Genomic DNA, 17,584 nt, shown 5'->3' on the forward strand with positions numbered 1-17,584 from the left:
CTTAGTGGGGCTAACAGAGACCTGGTGGGATTCATCCCATGACTGGGCGGTACATATTGAGGGCTATAGATTGTATAGAAAGGACAGGTCGGGGAAGAAAGGGGGGGGGGGGGGTTGCACTTTATGTCAGTGAGCAATACACATCAACCCTCATCAAGACAGAATCCGAGGCTGAGGAAGTAGAAGGATTGTGGGTTAGGCTACATGGGGGGCAAGGAGAAAGGGATTTGGTGGTAGGGGTCTGTTACAGACCCCCACACCAAGGGGAAGAAATAGATGCGGGGCTCCTGAGGCAACTCTCGGAGACCATAAAAGCTAAAGAGGCGGTAGTCATGGGGGACCTAAACTACCCGGACATCTGCTGGGAGACGCAGACAGCAAGGTCCCATCGCTCACGCAGGTTTCTAACTTGTGTACAGGACCTCCACCTGACACAGGAGGTGCATGGTCCCACTAGGGGGAATGCCATACTGGATCTGGTATTGGCAACGGGAGATGACATGATAGGGGACCTCCAGATCGGTAGCTATCTGGGAGACAGTGATCACCTTATAATAGAAATCAACATAAGACGGCGAGTGGGTAAGGTAACTAGTAGGGTGAAAGTGCTAGACTTTAGGAAAGCTGATCTCAATGCACTCAGGCGATTAGTCAAGGAAGCACTGCAGAGTAGGAGTTTTGATGGGATGGGTGCCCAAGAAGGGTGGCTGTGCCTTAAGGAAACGATCCTTTGGGCACAAAGCAAGACGATCCCTGAGCGAGGCAAAAGAGGGAAAGGGGCCAGGAGGCTTCCATGGCTGACCAGAGAAATCCAGGGCAGCCTAAGGGTCAAAAGGGGAGCACATAAAAAGTGGAAACAGGGTGAGATCACTAAAGACGAATATACCTCCTCTGCTCGTGCTTGTAGGGAGGCAGTTAGGCGGGCCAAAACTACCATGGAGCTGAGGATGGCAACCCAAGTAAAGGACAACAAGAAATTGTTTTTTAGATATATTGGGAGTAAAAGGAAGGCCCAGGGAGGAATAGGACCCCTGCTAAATGGGCAGAAACAATTGGTGACAGATAGAGGGGACAAGGCTGAACTCCTCAACGAGTTCTTTGCCTCAGTGTTCCTAAGTGAGGGGCACGACAAGTCTCTCACTGGGGTTGTAGAGAGGCAGCAGCAAGGCGCCAGACTTCCATGCGTAGATCCTGAGGTGGTGCAGAGTCACTTGGAAGAACTGGATGCCTTTAAGTCGGCAGGCCCGGATGGGCTCCATCCGAGGGTGCTGAAGGCACTGGCCGACATCATTGCAGAGCCACTGGCGGGAATATTCGAATGCTCGTGGCGCACGGGCCAAGTCCCGGAGGACTGGAAAAGGGCTAACGTGGTCCCCATTTTCAAAAAGGGGAGGAAGGAGGACCCGGGCAACTATAGGCCGGTCAGTCTCACCTCCATCCTTGGTAAAGTATTTGAAAAAATTATCAAGGCTCACATTTGTGAGAGCCCGGCAGGACAAATTATGCTGAGGGGAAACCAGCATGGGTTTGTGGCGGGCAGATCGTGCCTGACCAACCTAGTCTCTTTCTATGACCAGGTTACGAAACGCCTGGACACAGGAGGAGGGGTGGATGTCGTATACTTAGACTTCAGGAAGGCCTTCGATACGGTATCCCACCCCATACTGGTGAACAAGTTAAGAGGCTGTGATGTGGATGACTGCACAGTCCGGTGGGTGGCGAATTGGCTAGAGGGTTGCACCCAAAGAGTCGTGGTAGATGGGTCGGTCTCGACCTGGAAGGGTGTGGGCAGTGGGGTCCCGCAGGGTCCTAGTGGACTCCAAGATGAACATGAGCCAGCAGTGTGACGAAGCCATCAGAAAAGCCAATGGCACTTTATCGTGCATCAGCAGATGCATGACAAATAGGTCCAGGGAGGTGATACTTCCCCTGTATTGGGCGTTGGTCAGACTGCAGTTGGAGTACTGCGTGCAATTCTGGGCGCCACACTTCAAGAAGGATGCGGATAACCTGGAGAGGGTACAGCGAAGGGCAACTCGTATGGTCAAGGGCCTGCAGACCAAGCCCTACGAGGAGAGACTAGAGAAACTGGACCTTTTCAGCCTCCGCAAGAGAAGGTTGAGAGGCGACCTTGTAGCTGCCTATAAGTTCATCACGGGGGCACAGAAGGGAATTGGTGAGGATTTATTCACCAAGGCGCCCCCGGGGGTTACAAGAAACAATGGCCACAAGCTAGCAGAGAGCAGATTTAGACTGGACATAAGGAAGAACTTCTTCACAGTTCGAGTGGCCAGGGTCTGGAACGGGCTCCCAAGGGAGGTGGTGCTCTCCCCTACCCTGGGGGTCTTCAAGAGGAGGTTAGACGAGTATCTAGCTGGGGTCATCTAGACCCAGCACTCTTTCCTGCTTATGCAGGGGGTCGGACTCGATGATCTATTGAGGTCCCTTCCGACCCTAACATCTATGAATCTATGAATCTATGAAAAACATATTCTATTCCCTCTACCCACTTCCAAATATCTCCATGTACTTCAGTGAAAATTGCTTGGATTCAAAACTCCACCCAGTGTTAGGAACCCAAAAAAGCAGCAGCAAGGCATACAGGAAAAATAGGAAGTGAAAGCAATTAGAAACAGAAAGTGACACCGACCAGCATAATTTCACTCTCTGAAAGGTAAGGATAGTGCCCACAACAAACAAACTTCACCATAGAAGAACAGTAAATTAGATTTTAAAAACTCCATCAGTTTTAATAATCTAAAATGCTGTTAATTACACAGATAAAGCTATTATTAATATACTTCTTATTTCCACAGTGTCCTTTTATTTTTGTTGATTGATGGTGGTCTGTCACCTTGGACAGAGAGTGGAGGTCAGCAGCTCTTTTGAGGACAATAACACATTCTGAGCTACAAATCAGCCAAAGAAAAGTTTTGTTTTTCTTCCCCCTCATTGCAAAAAAGCCCCTCCAAATTCCTCTTTTTATAATGCTAGCTGCTTGCACCAAAGGTAAGTCCCAAGACCTCAAACATATGTCCTCTCCCCAGGGCTTGAATTGAGGAGAAACACAGCTTGCCTGGATGAAAATGCAACCAATTATGAATGTTATTTCATTAAATATTTAAAGAGAGTGCTTCCCTAGTGAAATGTTTGCCACTGGAGCCCTGATTTTACTTTGGATGTCTGGTACAATGTTTTATTCTGAGCTCAGACACAAGATGGAAGCATAGGGTGATGGCTCATTGTAATCAGATCAGTTATTGTTTGTTGTAAGTGTAACTGCATTTTCCCCCCTCCAAACAAGAGCTCTAGGAGAACCTCCACTTGCTTTCCTCCAGGGCAGGACCTAAAGACATGTTTTAAAAGTCCCTGCACGTAACACAATGCTGGTTGCTGGCAGAAACCCTGGGAACTTCAGAGAAATGGAAATTGCACTGCTGATTTTCAGCAGCAATACCAGTAATGGTAGGGGAACAGAGGGTGCAGTGCTGCATTGTGTAATGATGTTTCTGGGCAGCAACTACAGCAGCTTCAGAATAATGGAGAGTACAATACCAATCCTAACAAGCTTCACAGAACAAACCAGGGTGACAGAGACGGTGGTGCTGGATCTAGGCACCCACCTGGGGAACGCCAGGGTAACAGAGAATGGCTATGCCAGAAGCTTCAGAATAATCCACAATGCAGCACTGACTGTGGGTAGTATTTGTGGCCAGCCAGGTTTAATAAAGAACGTGACTTTGGTTCTGGGCAAAAGCACTAGGAACTGCAGCACTTTGTACAGATTATGAAAAAATTAGAGGCATGTCTTAAAGGTTTCTTTGTACAAATGTGCAACACTGCCCAGACAGCAGAGTTTGATTATGCTCCAAGGACTGAATTTCTAGCTATCAAACCCCCCTAGAGTCCCCTGCCCCAACAAGAATCCAGCAGCTCTTTCTTACAATAGCCCCAGGCTCTTCACAGGGCTCTCAGTACTCTGTAATCTCTCTGGGTAAGTGCACACACACATGCACTTGCACACACATTCGTGTGTGTGCACATAATAAACAAAGGTCCCGTATGTCCTGACATCATGTACATCAGCAATGATGGAACACAACACTTGCAAACTCCAAAGCACAAGCCTCTCTCAACTTTAGCTACAGGAATACTGTATAAACTGGGTGAGAGTAGCAGGATCCTATTCTCACTTTGGTCAATAGACAATGTGGTCACCCATATTGAGGGCTGGTTCTTCACAGATGCTAAACACCCACAGAAGCTCCTGCTGCACAACTCTCTTAAAAACCAGGCTCTAAGACAATGCATTACAGACACTTGATCACAGTCATTTATCTTTCTCTTCTGTGTAGCCAATAGCAGCTGCTGGTGGTAAAAAAGCAACCTGGGTTCTCATTCTCCATCCTACTATACTCTCTAATCAAAACTCCTGGTTCAGAGATTGAATAAAGGAATGAGCACACCTGTTCTGTTCTCCTACACCATCCCCACCCCAACCACAGAAACCATCACAGGGGCTTCAGACATCTGTGGGCCAATGCTGGAGAGGCTAAATGACCAGCCTCATGCTTCTTCCATCCCAAATGACTGACATATAATGGTGCTGGGTAGCAGGAGATACCATGGAGCTCTATATGGCACAGGGTCCTCAGTGCTTCTTGATGGCTCCCAAGCTGCCCTTTCCACTTAGGCAGTCTTTGAATGGGGAAGGGGTGTAAACAGATGTACACTCTTTGGATTCATTCTCCATCTAGATAGATTGTACCTTTTTCAGTGCTTTTTCACTTTTTCATTTACCTTAAAATGTAGGCTGGGTAAGTGGCTGCCTAGGGAGCTACATTTTGAGTCCATGACTCTAGGAAAAAAGGCTGCAGGAAATAGTGATCTACCCAGGAGAGTCTCTCTTATTACCCTCTTGGATCCAGAAATCCATCCCCAGTGTACAGCATAGCTGATTACCTAGTCAGAAAACAAATTTCTTAGGCCCATACGAAGGAAGGGAGAGAGGAACCCAGAGATGTGAAAGTGCTGAGCTAGAGTAGGAAAATTAAAATCCTTTTGCCTAAGAGCACCAATGCACCTAAGCTCACCCCTGAGCCTACTGAATAGCTGCCTCTGAGCATTAGCCCCATGCCTTTTCTGATCCAAGCAAAAGCCACTGCTACACATTCATTTTCCAAGGTAATTTTGTTATTGTTGTTGAGGGCAGGAAAGTCCTTTGAGCTCTTATTAAATTCCAATACAGAAAACTGGTGATCGTGGAACAGCAGCATGTTTCATTTGTTGTTCAAATGATTTTAGAAACCTGGTAAAAAAGGGGAAATTGGTTGGAGCTTGTTGCTGGTCTTGGAGATGAGAAAGTCAAGCTCAGGCTCTGCTTCCTTTGTTTGGTAGAGACAGGAGGTACGTGGTGGAGGAAGTACAACCTCAGTGGAATTGGAGAGGAGGTTTACACACAGGAGAGAGAAGATAAAACAATAAAAACAGTTCCAGCCAGGGAACTTCACAGTATGGTGCCTCCCAATAGTCCCCTTAAATCCATGCTTTCATGCCTCAGAGTCTGCAGTTCTCTGTGGATCAAAGAATCCAGGGAGCCACCACAGTGTTCAGCACAATACTGGGGTTGAAAAAGTCATTTTGCCAAGGAACCACAGTGGCAGCCCTCAGAGAAAGGAACAAGTGTTCATCTTCTCATTAAATGGGGTTTCCTCAATAGTTTTGGGAGAAGGAAAAGATAGAAGGCATGAGAAAGGGTAGGTAAGAATGAATTTGAACAGACCCAGAGAGAGAGGGGGGAAAGAAAGAGAGAGGGGAAATGGCATTTGAGGGCACATCTTAGACCCGTGTATGTCTACAGGTTCTTGAGGTGCCTGAGGCTGAGGCAGCTGCAGAAGTGGATGGGGACTCCTCATCTGTTGTGTCTCCCTGCTCTTCCTTGTGGAGACCGAGGCTGATATGGCTCTGCAAGGCTGCAGGGGTCAGCCACTCCTTTGGGAGGCAACTCTGGAGAAAGGGGATGCATGAGCTGAAATAAGCCAGGCGGTTCACCCAACGGGGTATCTCCTTCCCACACAGGATCTGTGGAGCAAAACAGAAAAAGAGTAAGTTTACTAGTACTAAAACATGTGTATTGTGCTTCTGGTAAAAAAATCTCCCCCACCTCCTCACCAGCCTGGATTCCTGATTGCTCAAAATATTCTTATTTCATTCATAGATTCATAGATGTTAGGGTCGGAAGGGACCTCAATAGATCATCGAGTCCGACCCCCTGCATAAGCAGGAGAGAGTGCTGGGTCTAGATACTCATCCAACCTCCTCTTGAAGACCCCCAGGGTAGGGGAGAGCACCACCTCCCTTGGGAGCCCGTTCCAGACCAAATTCCATGGAGGTACCTTTTGATATCAGACCCAACCTTAAATTCCACCAAGATAGGCTGTGCCTTATGATAACCTTGGCAAATACACAGGTTTTTATGGTCAGCCCCTCTTGTTCTTCAATCAGCAGGCCTGAGGAAGGTGGGGGAACCTACTCACAGCCATGTATTACCTCAGATACTTTGAAGCCTTGTTCTTTGGGTTTATGAATCAAAAGGGTTGTTAGTTCCTGGATGTTGTTATTTGAGTTCCATTTTCACTATGTAACATTTTCAAGAGATTTAGACTGATGTTGAGCCAAGCTTGATTAATCTGTGAGTTGGCCCAGACCAGGTGGATAGAGACTCAAGAGAAATTATTCCTTCCAATCACCACTCCGTACAATGCTGGAATAGTCAAGTGGACTAAACCACAAAACAGATTTGTACTACATACAGCACCTTTGAATGCTTTTCTCTGTTTTCCCAGGATGGTAGTTCTTAAAATAAATCACTGAAATTGGAAATAGAAAACAGCAAACACAAATATCTTGTTTCTTGCATATAGTATGTGTTGGTCATTGTTTTGTGTATATTCTTGTGGCTCATGTAGTCCTAAGTTTTATTTCTCTAATTACATAATTTCTAATATGATAGGGTGGGAAGGCTCAGAGGATGGTTAGCATGATAAGCATCTTTTCTTCTATAGCATTCAAATTTAATACATTTATATTCACCAGTACACATTAGCATTTGGTAGCCTCTAAGTCAGTTTAGTTCTGACTGGAGATGGGAGTCCTCACCACAATAAACACTGCATTTGATAGGCAAAGAAGTGGCACTTGAAGACAGTCATTTAAGGGGAAACCAGGTGACTTCAGAGGCATCAGGATTTTACCCCTAAAATGTATTAAGTTTAATTAACAAGTACAGATCCACACCAACACACAGGAAATATGGCCACTGTGCCAAGGTGCTTGCAGTCTGAAGTAGGCATAGAGGCAAAATACTACTCCCAACCCTGAAAGCGTTCCCTGCCTAGAGCCAAGCCAAAGCATGTTGCAATATGGAAGAAGCTTCCAGATGTGTTGCCCCTCCTGTATCTTCTATATGGATAAACAGATTCCTGGCTCTAGGGTCATCCATACAGTACCTTACCCAAGTGCAGATTTCCCAACTCCCCATCCCTCCAGTCTGAAAATCTGCCTAATGAACTGAGTACACACCCAAAGATATTACTGACTTTATACACTTCATCCTCACACACAACAATTTCACTTTTAATAACCAACACTTCCTCCAGATGATGGGAACAGCTATGGGCACCAACATGGCCCCACAGTATGCCAACCTTTATATAAGCCACCTGGAAGTATTCCTCAAGGACTGCACCATCAAACCCTTGCTATACTTAAGATCAAATGATGAAGATGTCATCAATATGATTGAAAGCCTGCAATTTCTGTTTGAATTCCACCAGAAATTCAACAATCATCATCCCTTCATCCGATTATCTCTTGAACACTCCAGCATCAACGTCTCCTTCGTAGACACAACGATCAGTATCCAAAATGGTAAACTACAGACCACGTTATACAAGAAACCTACAGACCAACATACATATCTGCACAGAACCAGCAGTCACCCTAAACACCAGCAAAGCTGTAATATACGCCAAGCCGTCAGATACCATCGGATTTGCACTGAGAACACCGGGGATTGCCACCTCACCGATCTTAAAAAGGCTTTCACTCAACAAGTACACTCCTCCAGAGAGATAGATTGTATGTTTGAAAGAGCCACCTAGATACCACATGAAGAACTGCTGCAGTACAGAAGAGAAACCTACATGAATCTCACACAGCTAGTTATGATCTATCACCCCTCCCTTGAACCCATATGGAAAATCCTCAATCAATTGCAACCCATACTAGGAGACCCAATTCTTAAAGAGATCTTCCCAGAACCACCCATTCTAGCCTTCAAACAAGCACCGAATCTCACTAACCTCATCACCAGAAGCAAACTTCCTGCGTCCCAGAACACACCAAATGGATCCAGACCGTTCCATGACAAGAAATGCAAAACCTGCCAACACATCTCCACCACCCCCACAATGACTACACCCCACAACAGACCCATCAGCATTCCTGGATCTTACAGCTGCACCTCCAGAAATGTAATATATCTCATTTAATGCACCAGATGCCCTGATGGAAAATATGTAGGAGAGACCAAACAACAACTGTACGCCAGAATGAATTCACACTGGAAATCTATCAAAGACAAGAATACCCAACTACCTGTGGGGGCACATTTCTCATAAGAAAACCACTCCCTCTCCAATCTCTCATTTCTAATCCTCAAAGGGAGCTTACAACACGCTTCTCATAGACAAGCCTATGAACTTCACTTCATCAATCTCCTGGATACAAACAATCATAGACTAAGCATAGACATTGGATTTATGACACATTATAACCTGCCTGACATCTGACTCCCCAGGTACCTCTCCATTATTTACCTGCTACATTCATCCCCCAATGCCCTGCTACTGTAAGGTTGTTAAAACACACTCAAGAGATCCCAGAAGAGGGCCATGCGTCCCACTACAGAGGAAGGCAAAACCCCTCAAAGTCCAATCTGACCATGGATAAAATCCCTTCTGACCCCAAATATGGCAATCAGTCTGGCCCTGAGCAGATGGGCAAGCCCCTCTAACCAGATATTTCCAGAGCAGCCCAAGCCCTTTCAAAGAAGCAAAATGGGCACAAGGAAATGAATATAAATCTCTGGGCTGGGGACTTCATTAGGATATCAAGATAAGACAAACAATGTCAATGCATTTTTTATTAGGAATTTTAATTATTTTGACATGTAACACACACTAATTTAAAGTTGAGAAATACATTCAAAGTTGAGAGATAAGTGTATAAAACCAAAGACATTAGTTAGGAAGTGAACAGGACCAAGCTCTTTCAATGACTTATTTTGCTACTAAAAAATACTGGAAAACATCCACCCTCTTCCTCATAAAACTACAGCTTGGCAGTAGTCATTTCTGACCTCAACAATGTGTTCTCTTTTGTTTACCTCAGACAAAAATCATACAAATTATGTAGTAGTTTCTGACACATGAATTTTGACAACCGCTTAGCAACTAAAGAGTCATAGATTTAGCTCCCTTCCAAAACTCAGTTGTCATTACTACGACTTCTCATAAACCATCACCCTCATAGCAAGGGCTTAGGAATAGTTGATAGGAAGGAACCTGCAGCCCACAGGTAGATCCATGAACCATGGGAACAAATTCTCTCAGCAGGCACTTCCAGTTCTTTTAGCTGCATCCACAATGTTAACACAATGCATATTAAACATATTAAGCTCAGCCCTATTTAAAAGCAAACCTTTTGCCCATCTATGTCTTTCAGTCTTTACCATTACTACCAAATGCAGGCACAGTTACCTTCATCCTTAATGGGACTCAGGGAGAATGCCTTCTCCATTTTCAGCAGTTCAGGCATTGCCTTTGCAGAAAGTGAATATACAAAATAAAAGACTTTTTTGACTGGGGACAGCAGCAGTGGGTGGGGGAAGGAAGCGGAGATGCTGCTTAGCATGGAGAAGGGAGGAGTGCTGATTCTTGCTCACTTCAGAGACTTTAAAAAAGTCCCTGACTGCTGCTCCTATGGCATTGACTGAAATGCAGGGGAAACTGTGCCATTCCACCCACTACAGATCCATCCCTGTGCGGCACAATTATTACTATTCAGACATGTACAGAATAAAATATAATGTTAAAGCTCAGTGGACCATACTTTTAATGCCCTGTCTGCAAAAGACGGAAATTAGGGCCCTGGATTCCTGAGTTAATAGAGGTTGGATGTCTTGAGAAGTGGAACTTTAAATCTATATTTCCTGACTACATTGAAGGGCTTGTTTTAAACAAAATACTTGAAAGGAAGTTAGCACTGAAAACCACTGAGATACACCTGTGACCATAGGTTCACTTCAGTAAAGTTTTTGTGGTAGAATTAATTGTTTAAGATGGATTTGTTTTACAGTTACTGTGTAAAAACCTGTATGGCCACACTAGGAAATATAAACTAGCCTGCAGGGATCAACAAAATAGACTGAGTAGGTGGCAACATGCCATAAAGCTTGGTGCAGATTGCCATAAGCATGCAAGCCTTAGAAAAAGAGGAAACAGGGCTGGAAATGGCCTCCATCTTACAGTGTGCAGAGAATGACTGAGACTGGCAAATGATGATGAATCAGCTCAGCAGCTAGGTTGAGTTCTGGAAATCAGTATCCTAAAGCAAAGGGAGGAAAAAGTGAGAAGTTTTAAAAAGAATTCAAGCAGAGCAATCTAACATGTCCAGATTCCTTTGTGCAATCACTTAGTGCCCTAGTGCTCTGCCTAACGTAGGTCAGTGTCATCCATGTAGAATCTCACTGGAATAGCACTTTCCCCATGTAAAGCAGAGTGAACATCTGGACTGCCAAAACAAACCTAGGCAGCAGTTTGGAAACAGGAAGAAGCTGGAAGAAACAATGGCTCAGTAACACCCATGTTCATACTCATGAAAATGCTCATGAAGGAGGCAGCTGTATCTCTGTGTTGCATGGTAGAGGATGTAGCTACATGTACACAGGAGTCAATGTACTGAGGAAGTCTGAGAGAAGAGAATATTAAAGGTGATGGCCAACTAGAACAGCTGGCTTATAAATTCATGGGTAGTTTAGTATTACTTCAACCTAGACAACCAGCCCTCCAGCTGAGAGGCTCAATGGCTGCAAATCAGATGAGGCGACATCTCGAACAAAATTAAGAGTCAAACCATTACAGGTTAGTTGTAAGGCAAGGCTGAAGTATGACAATGCTCTTTCTGCTCAGAAGTCCTTGGGACTTGGATTGTTAAATAGAGCAAGCGGCTGCAGGATAACAAGGTAGGTAACAAGTGGCCTCATAACAGATGGCCCATTGGGGAAGGCTCAGTATCATTAAGACTGGGATTACTGGTGACTCTTGGAATAATGGATATTGCACCAAATGAATGAACAGCTGTAATTCACTCAAGTTATTGCAATGGAATGAAGAGACATTCTTTTTTCCTAACAGGTGCTGCTGCAGGCCTAGTGGCTCGGAACAGACATGAGTCTCAGATTCTCCCTTTGAAGTGTAGCTTCCAAGCAGAACACAACTAGGCCAATCCCTTTGTGTACTGTGATGAACAATTCCCTCTCCACCAATCTACTTTCCAAAAGGCTGACTCTGACGCTCCATTTTTCTTCTTTTCTCAACAGCTCTTCTCTACATAGAAGCAGAAGGTTGGAGAAGTTAGGGCAGGGGTAGAAAAGAGATAGAATCCAACAGTTTTTCAGTGAGAAACGATGTGCTACCTCACACAAATAGTTGGATTTCTGAAAAAAAAAAACCCAAAACAAAAAAACAAACAATGAAAAGAGGTGGCAGGCTTGTTTATACTTAGGATACTTCTTACTTATCAACTGGATTTTGTTATAAGAACTGGGTTTCTCTTTGTTGTGTGGACCTGATAAATGGCACTGCATATTTTCATGATATTGCACACACAAGCCATTCACAGTGTTATGACTGGGAATATTTGGGCCAGATAGTAAAAGCTGCCTTAGCTCCATTTACCACTGGAATACTAGCTGTTTATGCCAGTTAAGGATATAGGCCTCTTTTCGAGAGGGTTTTTGTTATGTGAGGGTTTTTATAGAGGGTTTGCTTTTAATTTTTGCTTCAAATTCCTTACCAACCTGTGCTGTTAACCTTTAAATGGGAACAGATGTGGATGGAGGGTAGACCCAACTTTAGGAAAATGCAGAAAAGACTGAAGTACTCAATGCCTTTTATACCTCAGTCTTCACAGGCAAGGTCAGCTACTGATTACTGCACCAAGCAGCATAGTTTGGGGAGGAGGTGAGCAGCAAAAGAACAGATTAGGGACTATTTAGAAAAGCTGGACATGTACAAATCTATGGGGCCAGATGGGATGCACCTGAGGGCGCTGAGGGAGTTGGTGGATGTGATTGCAGAGCCTTTGGCCATTATCTTTGAAAACTCATGAAGACTGGGAGAGGTCCTAGACAATTAGAAAAGGGAAGAAGGAGGATCTGAGGAGCTACAGACTGCTGGGCCTCAGCTGATTCCCTGGAAAAAGCATGCAGCAGGTCCTCAAGGAATCCATTTCAAAGCACTTGGGGGAGAAGAAGGCAATTAAGAACAGTCAGGATGGATTCACCAAGGGCAAGTCACGCCTGACCAACCTGATTGCCTTCTATAGTGAGATGACTGGCTCTGAACATGTGGGGAGAGCAGTGGATGTGATATACCTTGACTTTAGCAGGACTTCTGATAGTCTCCAACAACATTCTTGCAAAAAAAGCTAAGGAAGTACAGGTTGGATGGATGGACTGTAAGGCGGATAGGAAACTGCCTGGATCATTGAGCTCAACAGGTAGTAATCAATGACTCAATGTCTAATTGGCAGCTGGTATCAAGTGGGGTGCCCCAGGGGTTGGTCCCAGGGCTTGCTTTGTTCAATTTCTTCATCAACAACCTAGAAGATGGGATGGAGTACACCCTCAGCAGATTTGCAAGTGATGCCAGCTGGGAGGGAGTAATAGATATGCTGGAGGGTAGAGTTAGGATTGAAAGAGACCTCAACATATTGGAGAATTGGACCAAAAGAAATCTCATGAGGTTCAGTAAGGACAAGTACAAAGTCCTACGCTTAAGACAAAACAATCCCATGCACTGGTATAGGCTGGGGACCAACTGGCTAAGCAACAGCTCTGAAGAAAAGGGCCTGGCAGTTACAGTGGACAGTAAGCTGATTATGAGCCAACAGTGTGCCCTTGTTGCCAGGAAGGTTAACAGTATACTGGGCTGCATTAGTAAGAGCCAGCAGATTGAGAGAAGTGATTATTCCCCTCTATTTGGCACTGGGGAGGCCACATCTGGAGTACCATGTCCAGTTTTGGCCCCCCACTACAGAAAGGATGTGGACAAATCAGAGTCCAGCAGAGCGCAATGGAAATGCTTAGGGGACTGAGGCACATGACTTCTGAAGACAGGCTGAAGGAACTGGGCTTATTTAGTCTGGAGAAGAGAAGACAGAGTGGAGGGAGGAGGGGATTTAATAACAGCCTTCAACTACCTGAAGGATGGTTTCAAAGAGAATGGAGATAAACTGTTCGCAGTGGAGGTTTTTAAGATCTTTAGATCAAAGCCTTGGCTGAGATGATTTAGTTGGGGATGGTCCTGCTTTGAGCAGGAGGCTGAACTTGATGTCCTCCTGTTCCTTCCAATTCTAAGTCTTTAAGATTCTATGGAAGTCATTTATGTCAGTTTATCAGGTAGAAGGCAGTGTAGTTTTTTCCTAGTGCTGCAGCAGCAGCTGTCTGGGTGCTACTCTGCTCCCCTCACCTTCAGTGGGAGCCACCTGGTTGAACCTTCCAGCCTACTCAGAGCAGTGCAGCAGGGGCAGGAGTGGGAGGAGGGGTCAGCGGTGGAGGTGAGGGGAGCAGAGCAGCACTGGGCCAGCTGAAGCGACACTGGGAACAACTGCACTGGAGGCTGTGTGCACTGGCTGCAGCCTGGGCCTGTGGGCTGTTCTGCTCACCTTGGCTCCAGCTGAAGTTGCTGGTGCTCCTGCAGCACTGCACCATTCTGGGCTGGCAGGGGAGGGGGAAGCTTCAGCCAAGTGGCTCCTGCCCAATGCATGGGGAGTTTTGGTGTGTTGTTGCAGGGTTAGGGTGCTGGTCTAGCCCATGACAGCGCATCAAAATGCCCTATGTGGCCCTCAGGCCCAGATAATTGCCCACCCCTGCTGTTAAGAAGATGATGGCGTATGTGGCCATGGTGGAGTTGCAAATAAATGAGCCTCCACTGTTATAATCCATAGTATTCAGTCCAGTGGTGATATGGTTTATACTGATGGTGTGCCACAGAAAGCATTTAGGTCCATTGCAAGGCCTGGTGCTTCAGCAAAGCTGGGCATCAGGTAGCCTGTTTCTTGACAGACACTGTTTGAGTTTGAGGGACTGTCTGTAAACCAGGACCAGTTTCTCCTCCATGACTACTTTGAGACCCTTCCAGGAAGGTTTGAGGTCATTAACGATATATCTTAGGTGTTCAAGCGAGGGGCTGTAGGTGACACCCAGAGTGACTCTGTTGTCTTTGTCCTGGGGTTGGTATTGTAGCAGATCAGAGTGGGGTCTGAGTCTGACTTTGTTGATTTGAGTAGCTAGAGTTTTGAGATTATATTGTGATAGTAGGAATCCCTGCTTCAGACCTTTAAGTTGTATCCCAGTCAGTGGGAGCAGAGCAGATAAGTTTATAATGTAGAGCTTGGCTGTAGACAATGGATTTAATGGTATGCTTAGGATAAGAGCTGGTGGTGTGAAGGTAGCTATATGGCAATTGGTTGTTTTCCAATACGACATGGTAGCAATGTGGAAACTGCAAATCTTCCCTGTACTATCTACGAACTGAATTGGTTGGGTGTAGTATTCCAGAGTTAGTTTGGAGGGGTAGAAGTTGCTAAAATCAATTAATCAAGTAATCGTTTTCCTTGGAATTAGAGAATTGCATGGTCCAGCCTATGAGTGGAAAGATTGGTGATGATGAAAGAATAATCTCTTATGCTTCTATAGCAACCTTGACATTCCCAAATTCTTTATAAACTTAACATATTCACTCAAATCCAAGACAAGGATTTTCCCTCATTTTAACATGGTGGGGAGAAGCCCCTCATCTTGGATTTGGGTACAGGTGGGGAGGGGGCAGGCAGTGCTTGTGGCTCTGAACCACAGCTACTACCTGTACCCCCTGGCCTCTCCTGCCTCTGCCCCTCCTCTCAGTCTTGGCTCCCCCACCTTTCACTGCCTCTTCCTCTGGTCTCTCCCCTGCTGCAGGCTCTGCCCCCAGGCCCCCATTTGCTCCTGCACCCCCCATGCTGCTTACCCTTGCTCTGCTGTGGTAGGCTCCGGCTGTGCTCCAGCCTGGGACACAAATCCCAGGCCCAGCCTGGCCCAGTAGTGGCAGCAGCTGCATGGCAGTTCTAGCCCCAGCTCAAGGGCTCGGCCAGAGCTGCCACTACTACCAGGCTTGGCTCTGTGCCCCAGGCTAGAGCAGAGCCAGAGCAGAGCAAAGTAAATGACAAAGGAGGGTGGGGAAGACAGGGGGCAGAAGCTTCAGTGGGGCAGGAGATGGGGGAAGAGGAAGTGTTGGGCCTAAGGCTGTGGCAGGAGCAAGTGGTGTGTGGAGGCAAGGGGCAGTGGTCAAGCTGCTCTGCCTCTCACTGCATGCCTCCACACCAACTGCCCCCCATGGTCTCCCTTACCATCTGCACCTCACCGCCTTCCCCACTGCCTGCTCCCTGCTACTGCTTTTCCCACTGCAGCGGTGTGTGTGTAGGGGGGTGGGGGGCAAATTTAAGGCACCCTCCAATAATTAGAGTCTATACATGGAAAATTTATAAATTTATTTTAAAATAGGAATTTTCCATGTATAGACTCTAATTATTGGAGGGGAGTCATCTTAAATTCAGGGTCATCTTGGATTCAGGGAAATACAGTAAATTGTTTATACAAGCAGCCTAATTATACCATTGTAATGATACCACTGTAATGCAGCCACATCTGGAATGAAATACAGTAGCTGTTTGAAATTTGCCACAAAACCAGACAAATTTACAGCAGAAACTGCAGAAAATTCATGCCAATTAAAACCATAGGTGAATTAATGAATGCAGAATATCATATTAAGAAGGTTCTCTACAGTGGTATAGGTATACATGTTACTTAAAACAGACAAAAGATACAGCCTGTACCCCATACAGGTTAACAGCATTCAAAATCCACCAAAGTTAGATGGAATATTTTCCATTCATTTCAATGGGTACTGGACAAGCACTAAGTAAACAGATCCTTCCTAATGGTGTTTGTTTATTAATAGCTGTTTCTTCCAGCTGCTCATTTTTAGTCCTATGCATCTCTGTACCCTGCCAACCATTAACTGAAGAATTTATAAACTTTTCTTCAGGAAAATGCCATTTCCACTAAGCTGTACTGCAGGCTTCACCACTGCAGGACACATCAAGAGTAATTACCCTCTGAAGAAATCCTGGATATTATTGGACTATATCAATATGCTGAAGTGGTTGCATGTCTTAAAAACAAACCCTCACTTCCAAACTGTCGCATCTGTCCTTTGGCTTCCAGATTATCAAGGTCTCCCTGGTTTTTTTTAACCAACTATCCCAATCAGAGTACAAGTTCTGACTATATAGCCCTGGAAAATCTGTGGGATCAAACCATTTATTAATGGCTAAAAAGTTGCTCTGTTTGTTTGCAGCAAACTTAGCTTTTAGAGAGAATTTGCTGAAAAGCCAACTGTTTTAGGGAAATTAGGACACTGATGTAAGCGTACTACACACATCAGCAAGTCTGCCTTGGTTGGGAAAGGACAATCAGACAGCAAGAGAGAAACACACATGTTCCTGCAGCCAGCTCTTCAGAGCAGCTCTACCCATCAACAACATGCATTACATGCCAGTAAAACAAATTTCCTTTCCACAGTAAGACTTCAAGTACCATTCGGAAGGAAAACCCTGGCACCCACTACACCAGAGAAATGAAAACATAGCTCTGCCTATCATCAATGAATGTACCTTAAGCTCAGCCCTAAATGGTTCTAACATACTCAACTCTGCATGACTCCACCAACCTAACTTAACCAACAATGACAGCAGGCAGGGGAGAGAAATCCTCATTCAGATACAGCTCCATCTGGAAACCATTTAGGATCAGGAAGCACCAGAAAACTGCTAAGATTCCATTCATATGACTGCACTGGGTTCTAGACAGGCAAGATCCAATCTGACCCCTAATCTTGATAGTCCTAACAGTGCCAGCCACAGTACCTTGTACACCAAAGTCCTCCTTTAGAAATGTGCCACACTTTGAAACTGTGGTCCCTGGAGTTCTTAAAAGTGGCTGATGGGGATGACCCTAGAGCAGCCTCACCAACAGATTTTCAGGTTTGAAGCACATAGGTGAAACATGGCCAGGAGTGCCCTGGCTGGGACATTCTGCCATGATATATTTAATCTGCTGAACCAGGCCTCACAAAAATTCTCTGTCTGCAAATCTCAGCACCAGCTGGTCTGGCCAATTTTGACTGACCCCTAGAGA

The 17,584-nt window shown here is 45.4% G+C and overlaps 1 protein-coding gene across 1 annotated transcript in view; it reads right to left on the reverse strand.

Annotated features, from left to right (window-relative positions):
- Positions 1 to 2,724: 2,724 nt before the first annotated feature.
- LOC102560248 (deubiquitinase DESI2) overlaps positions 2,725 to 17,584 on the reverse strand; it is a 101,978-nt gene continuing 87,118 nt past the window's right edge. Inside the window, exon 5 of the mRNA XM_019476852.2 lies at positions 2,725 to 6,081. Within this exon, the coding sequence (XP_019332397.1) occupies positions 5,839 to 6,081 (243 nt within the window). The 3' untranslated portion in view covers positions 2,725 to 5,838. The remainder of the gene's footprint in view (positions 6,082 to 17,584) is intronic.

The sequence above is a fragment of the Alligator mississippiensis genome, chromosome 2 (genome assembly GCF_030867095.1).
Source record: "Alligator mississippiensis isolate rAllMis1 chromosome 2, rAllMis1, whole genome shotgun sequence".
Classification (NCBI taxonomy): domain Eukaryota; kingdom Metazoa; phylum Chordata; order Crocodylia; family Alligatoridae; genus Alligator; species Alligator mississippiensis.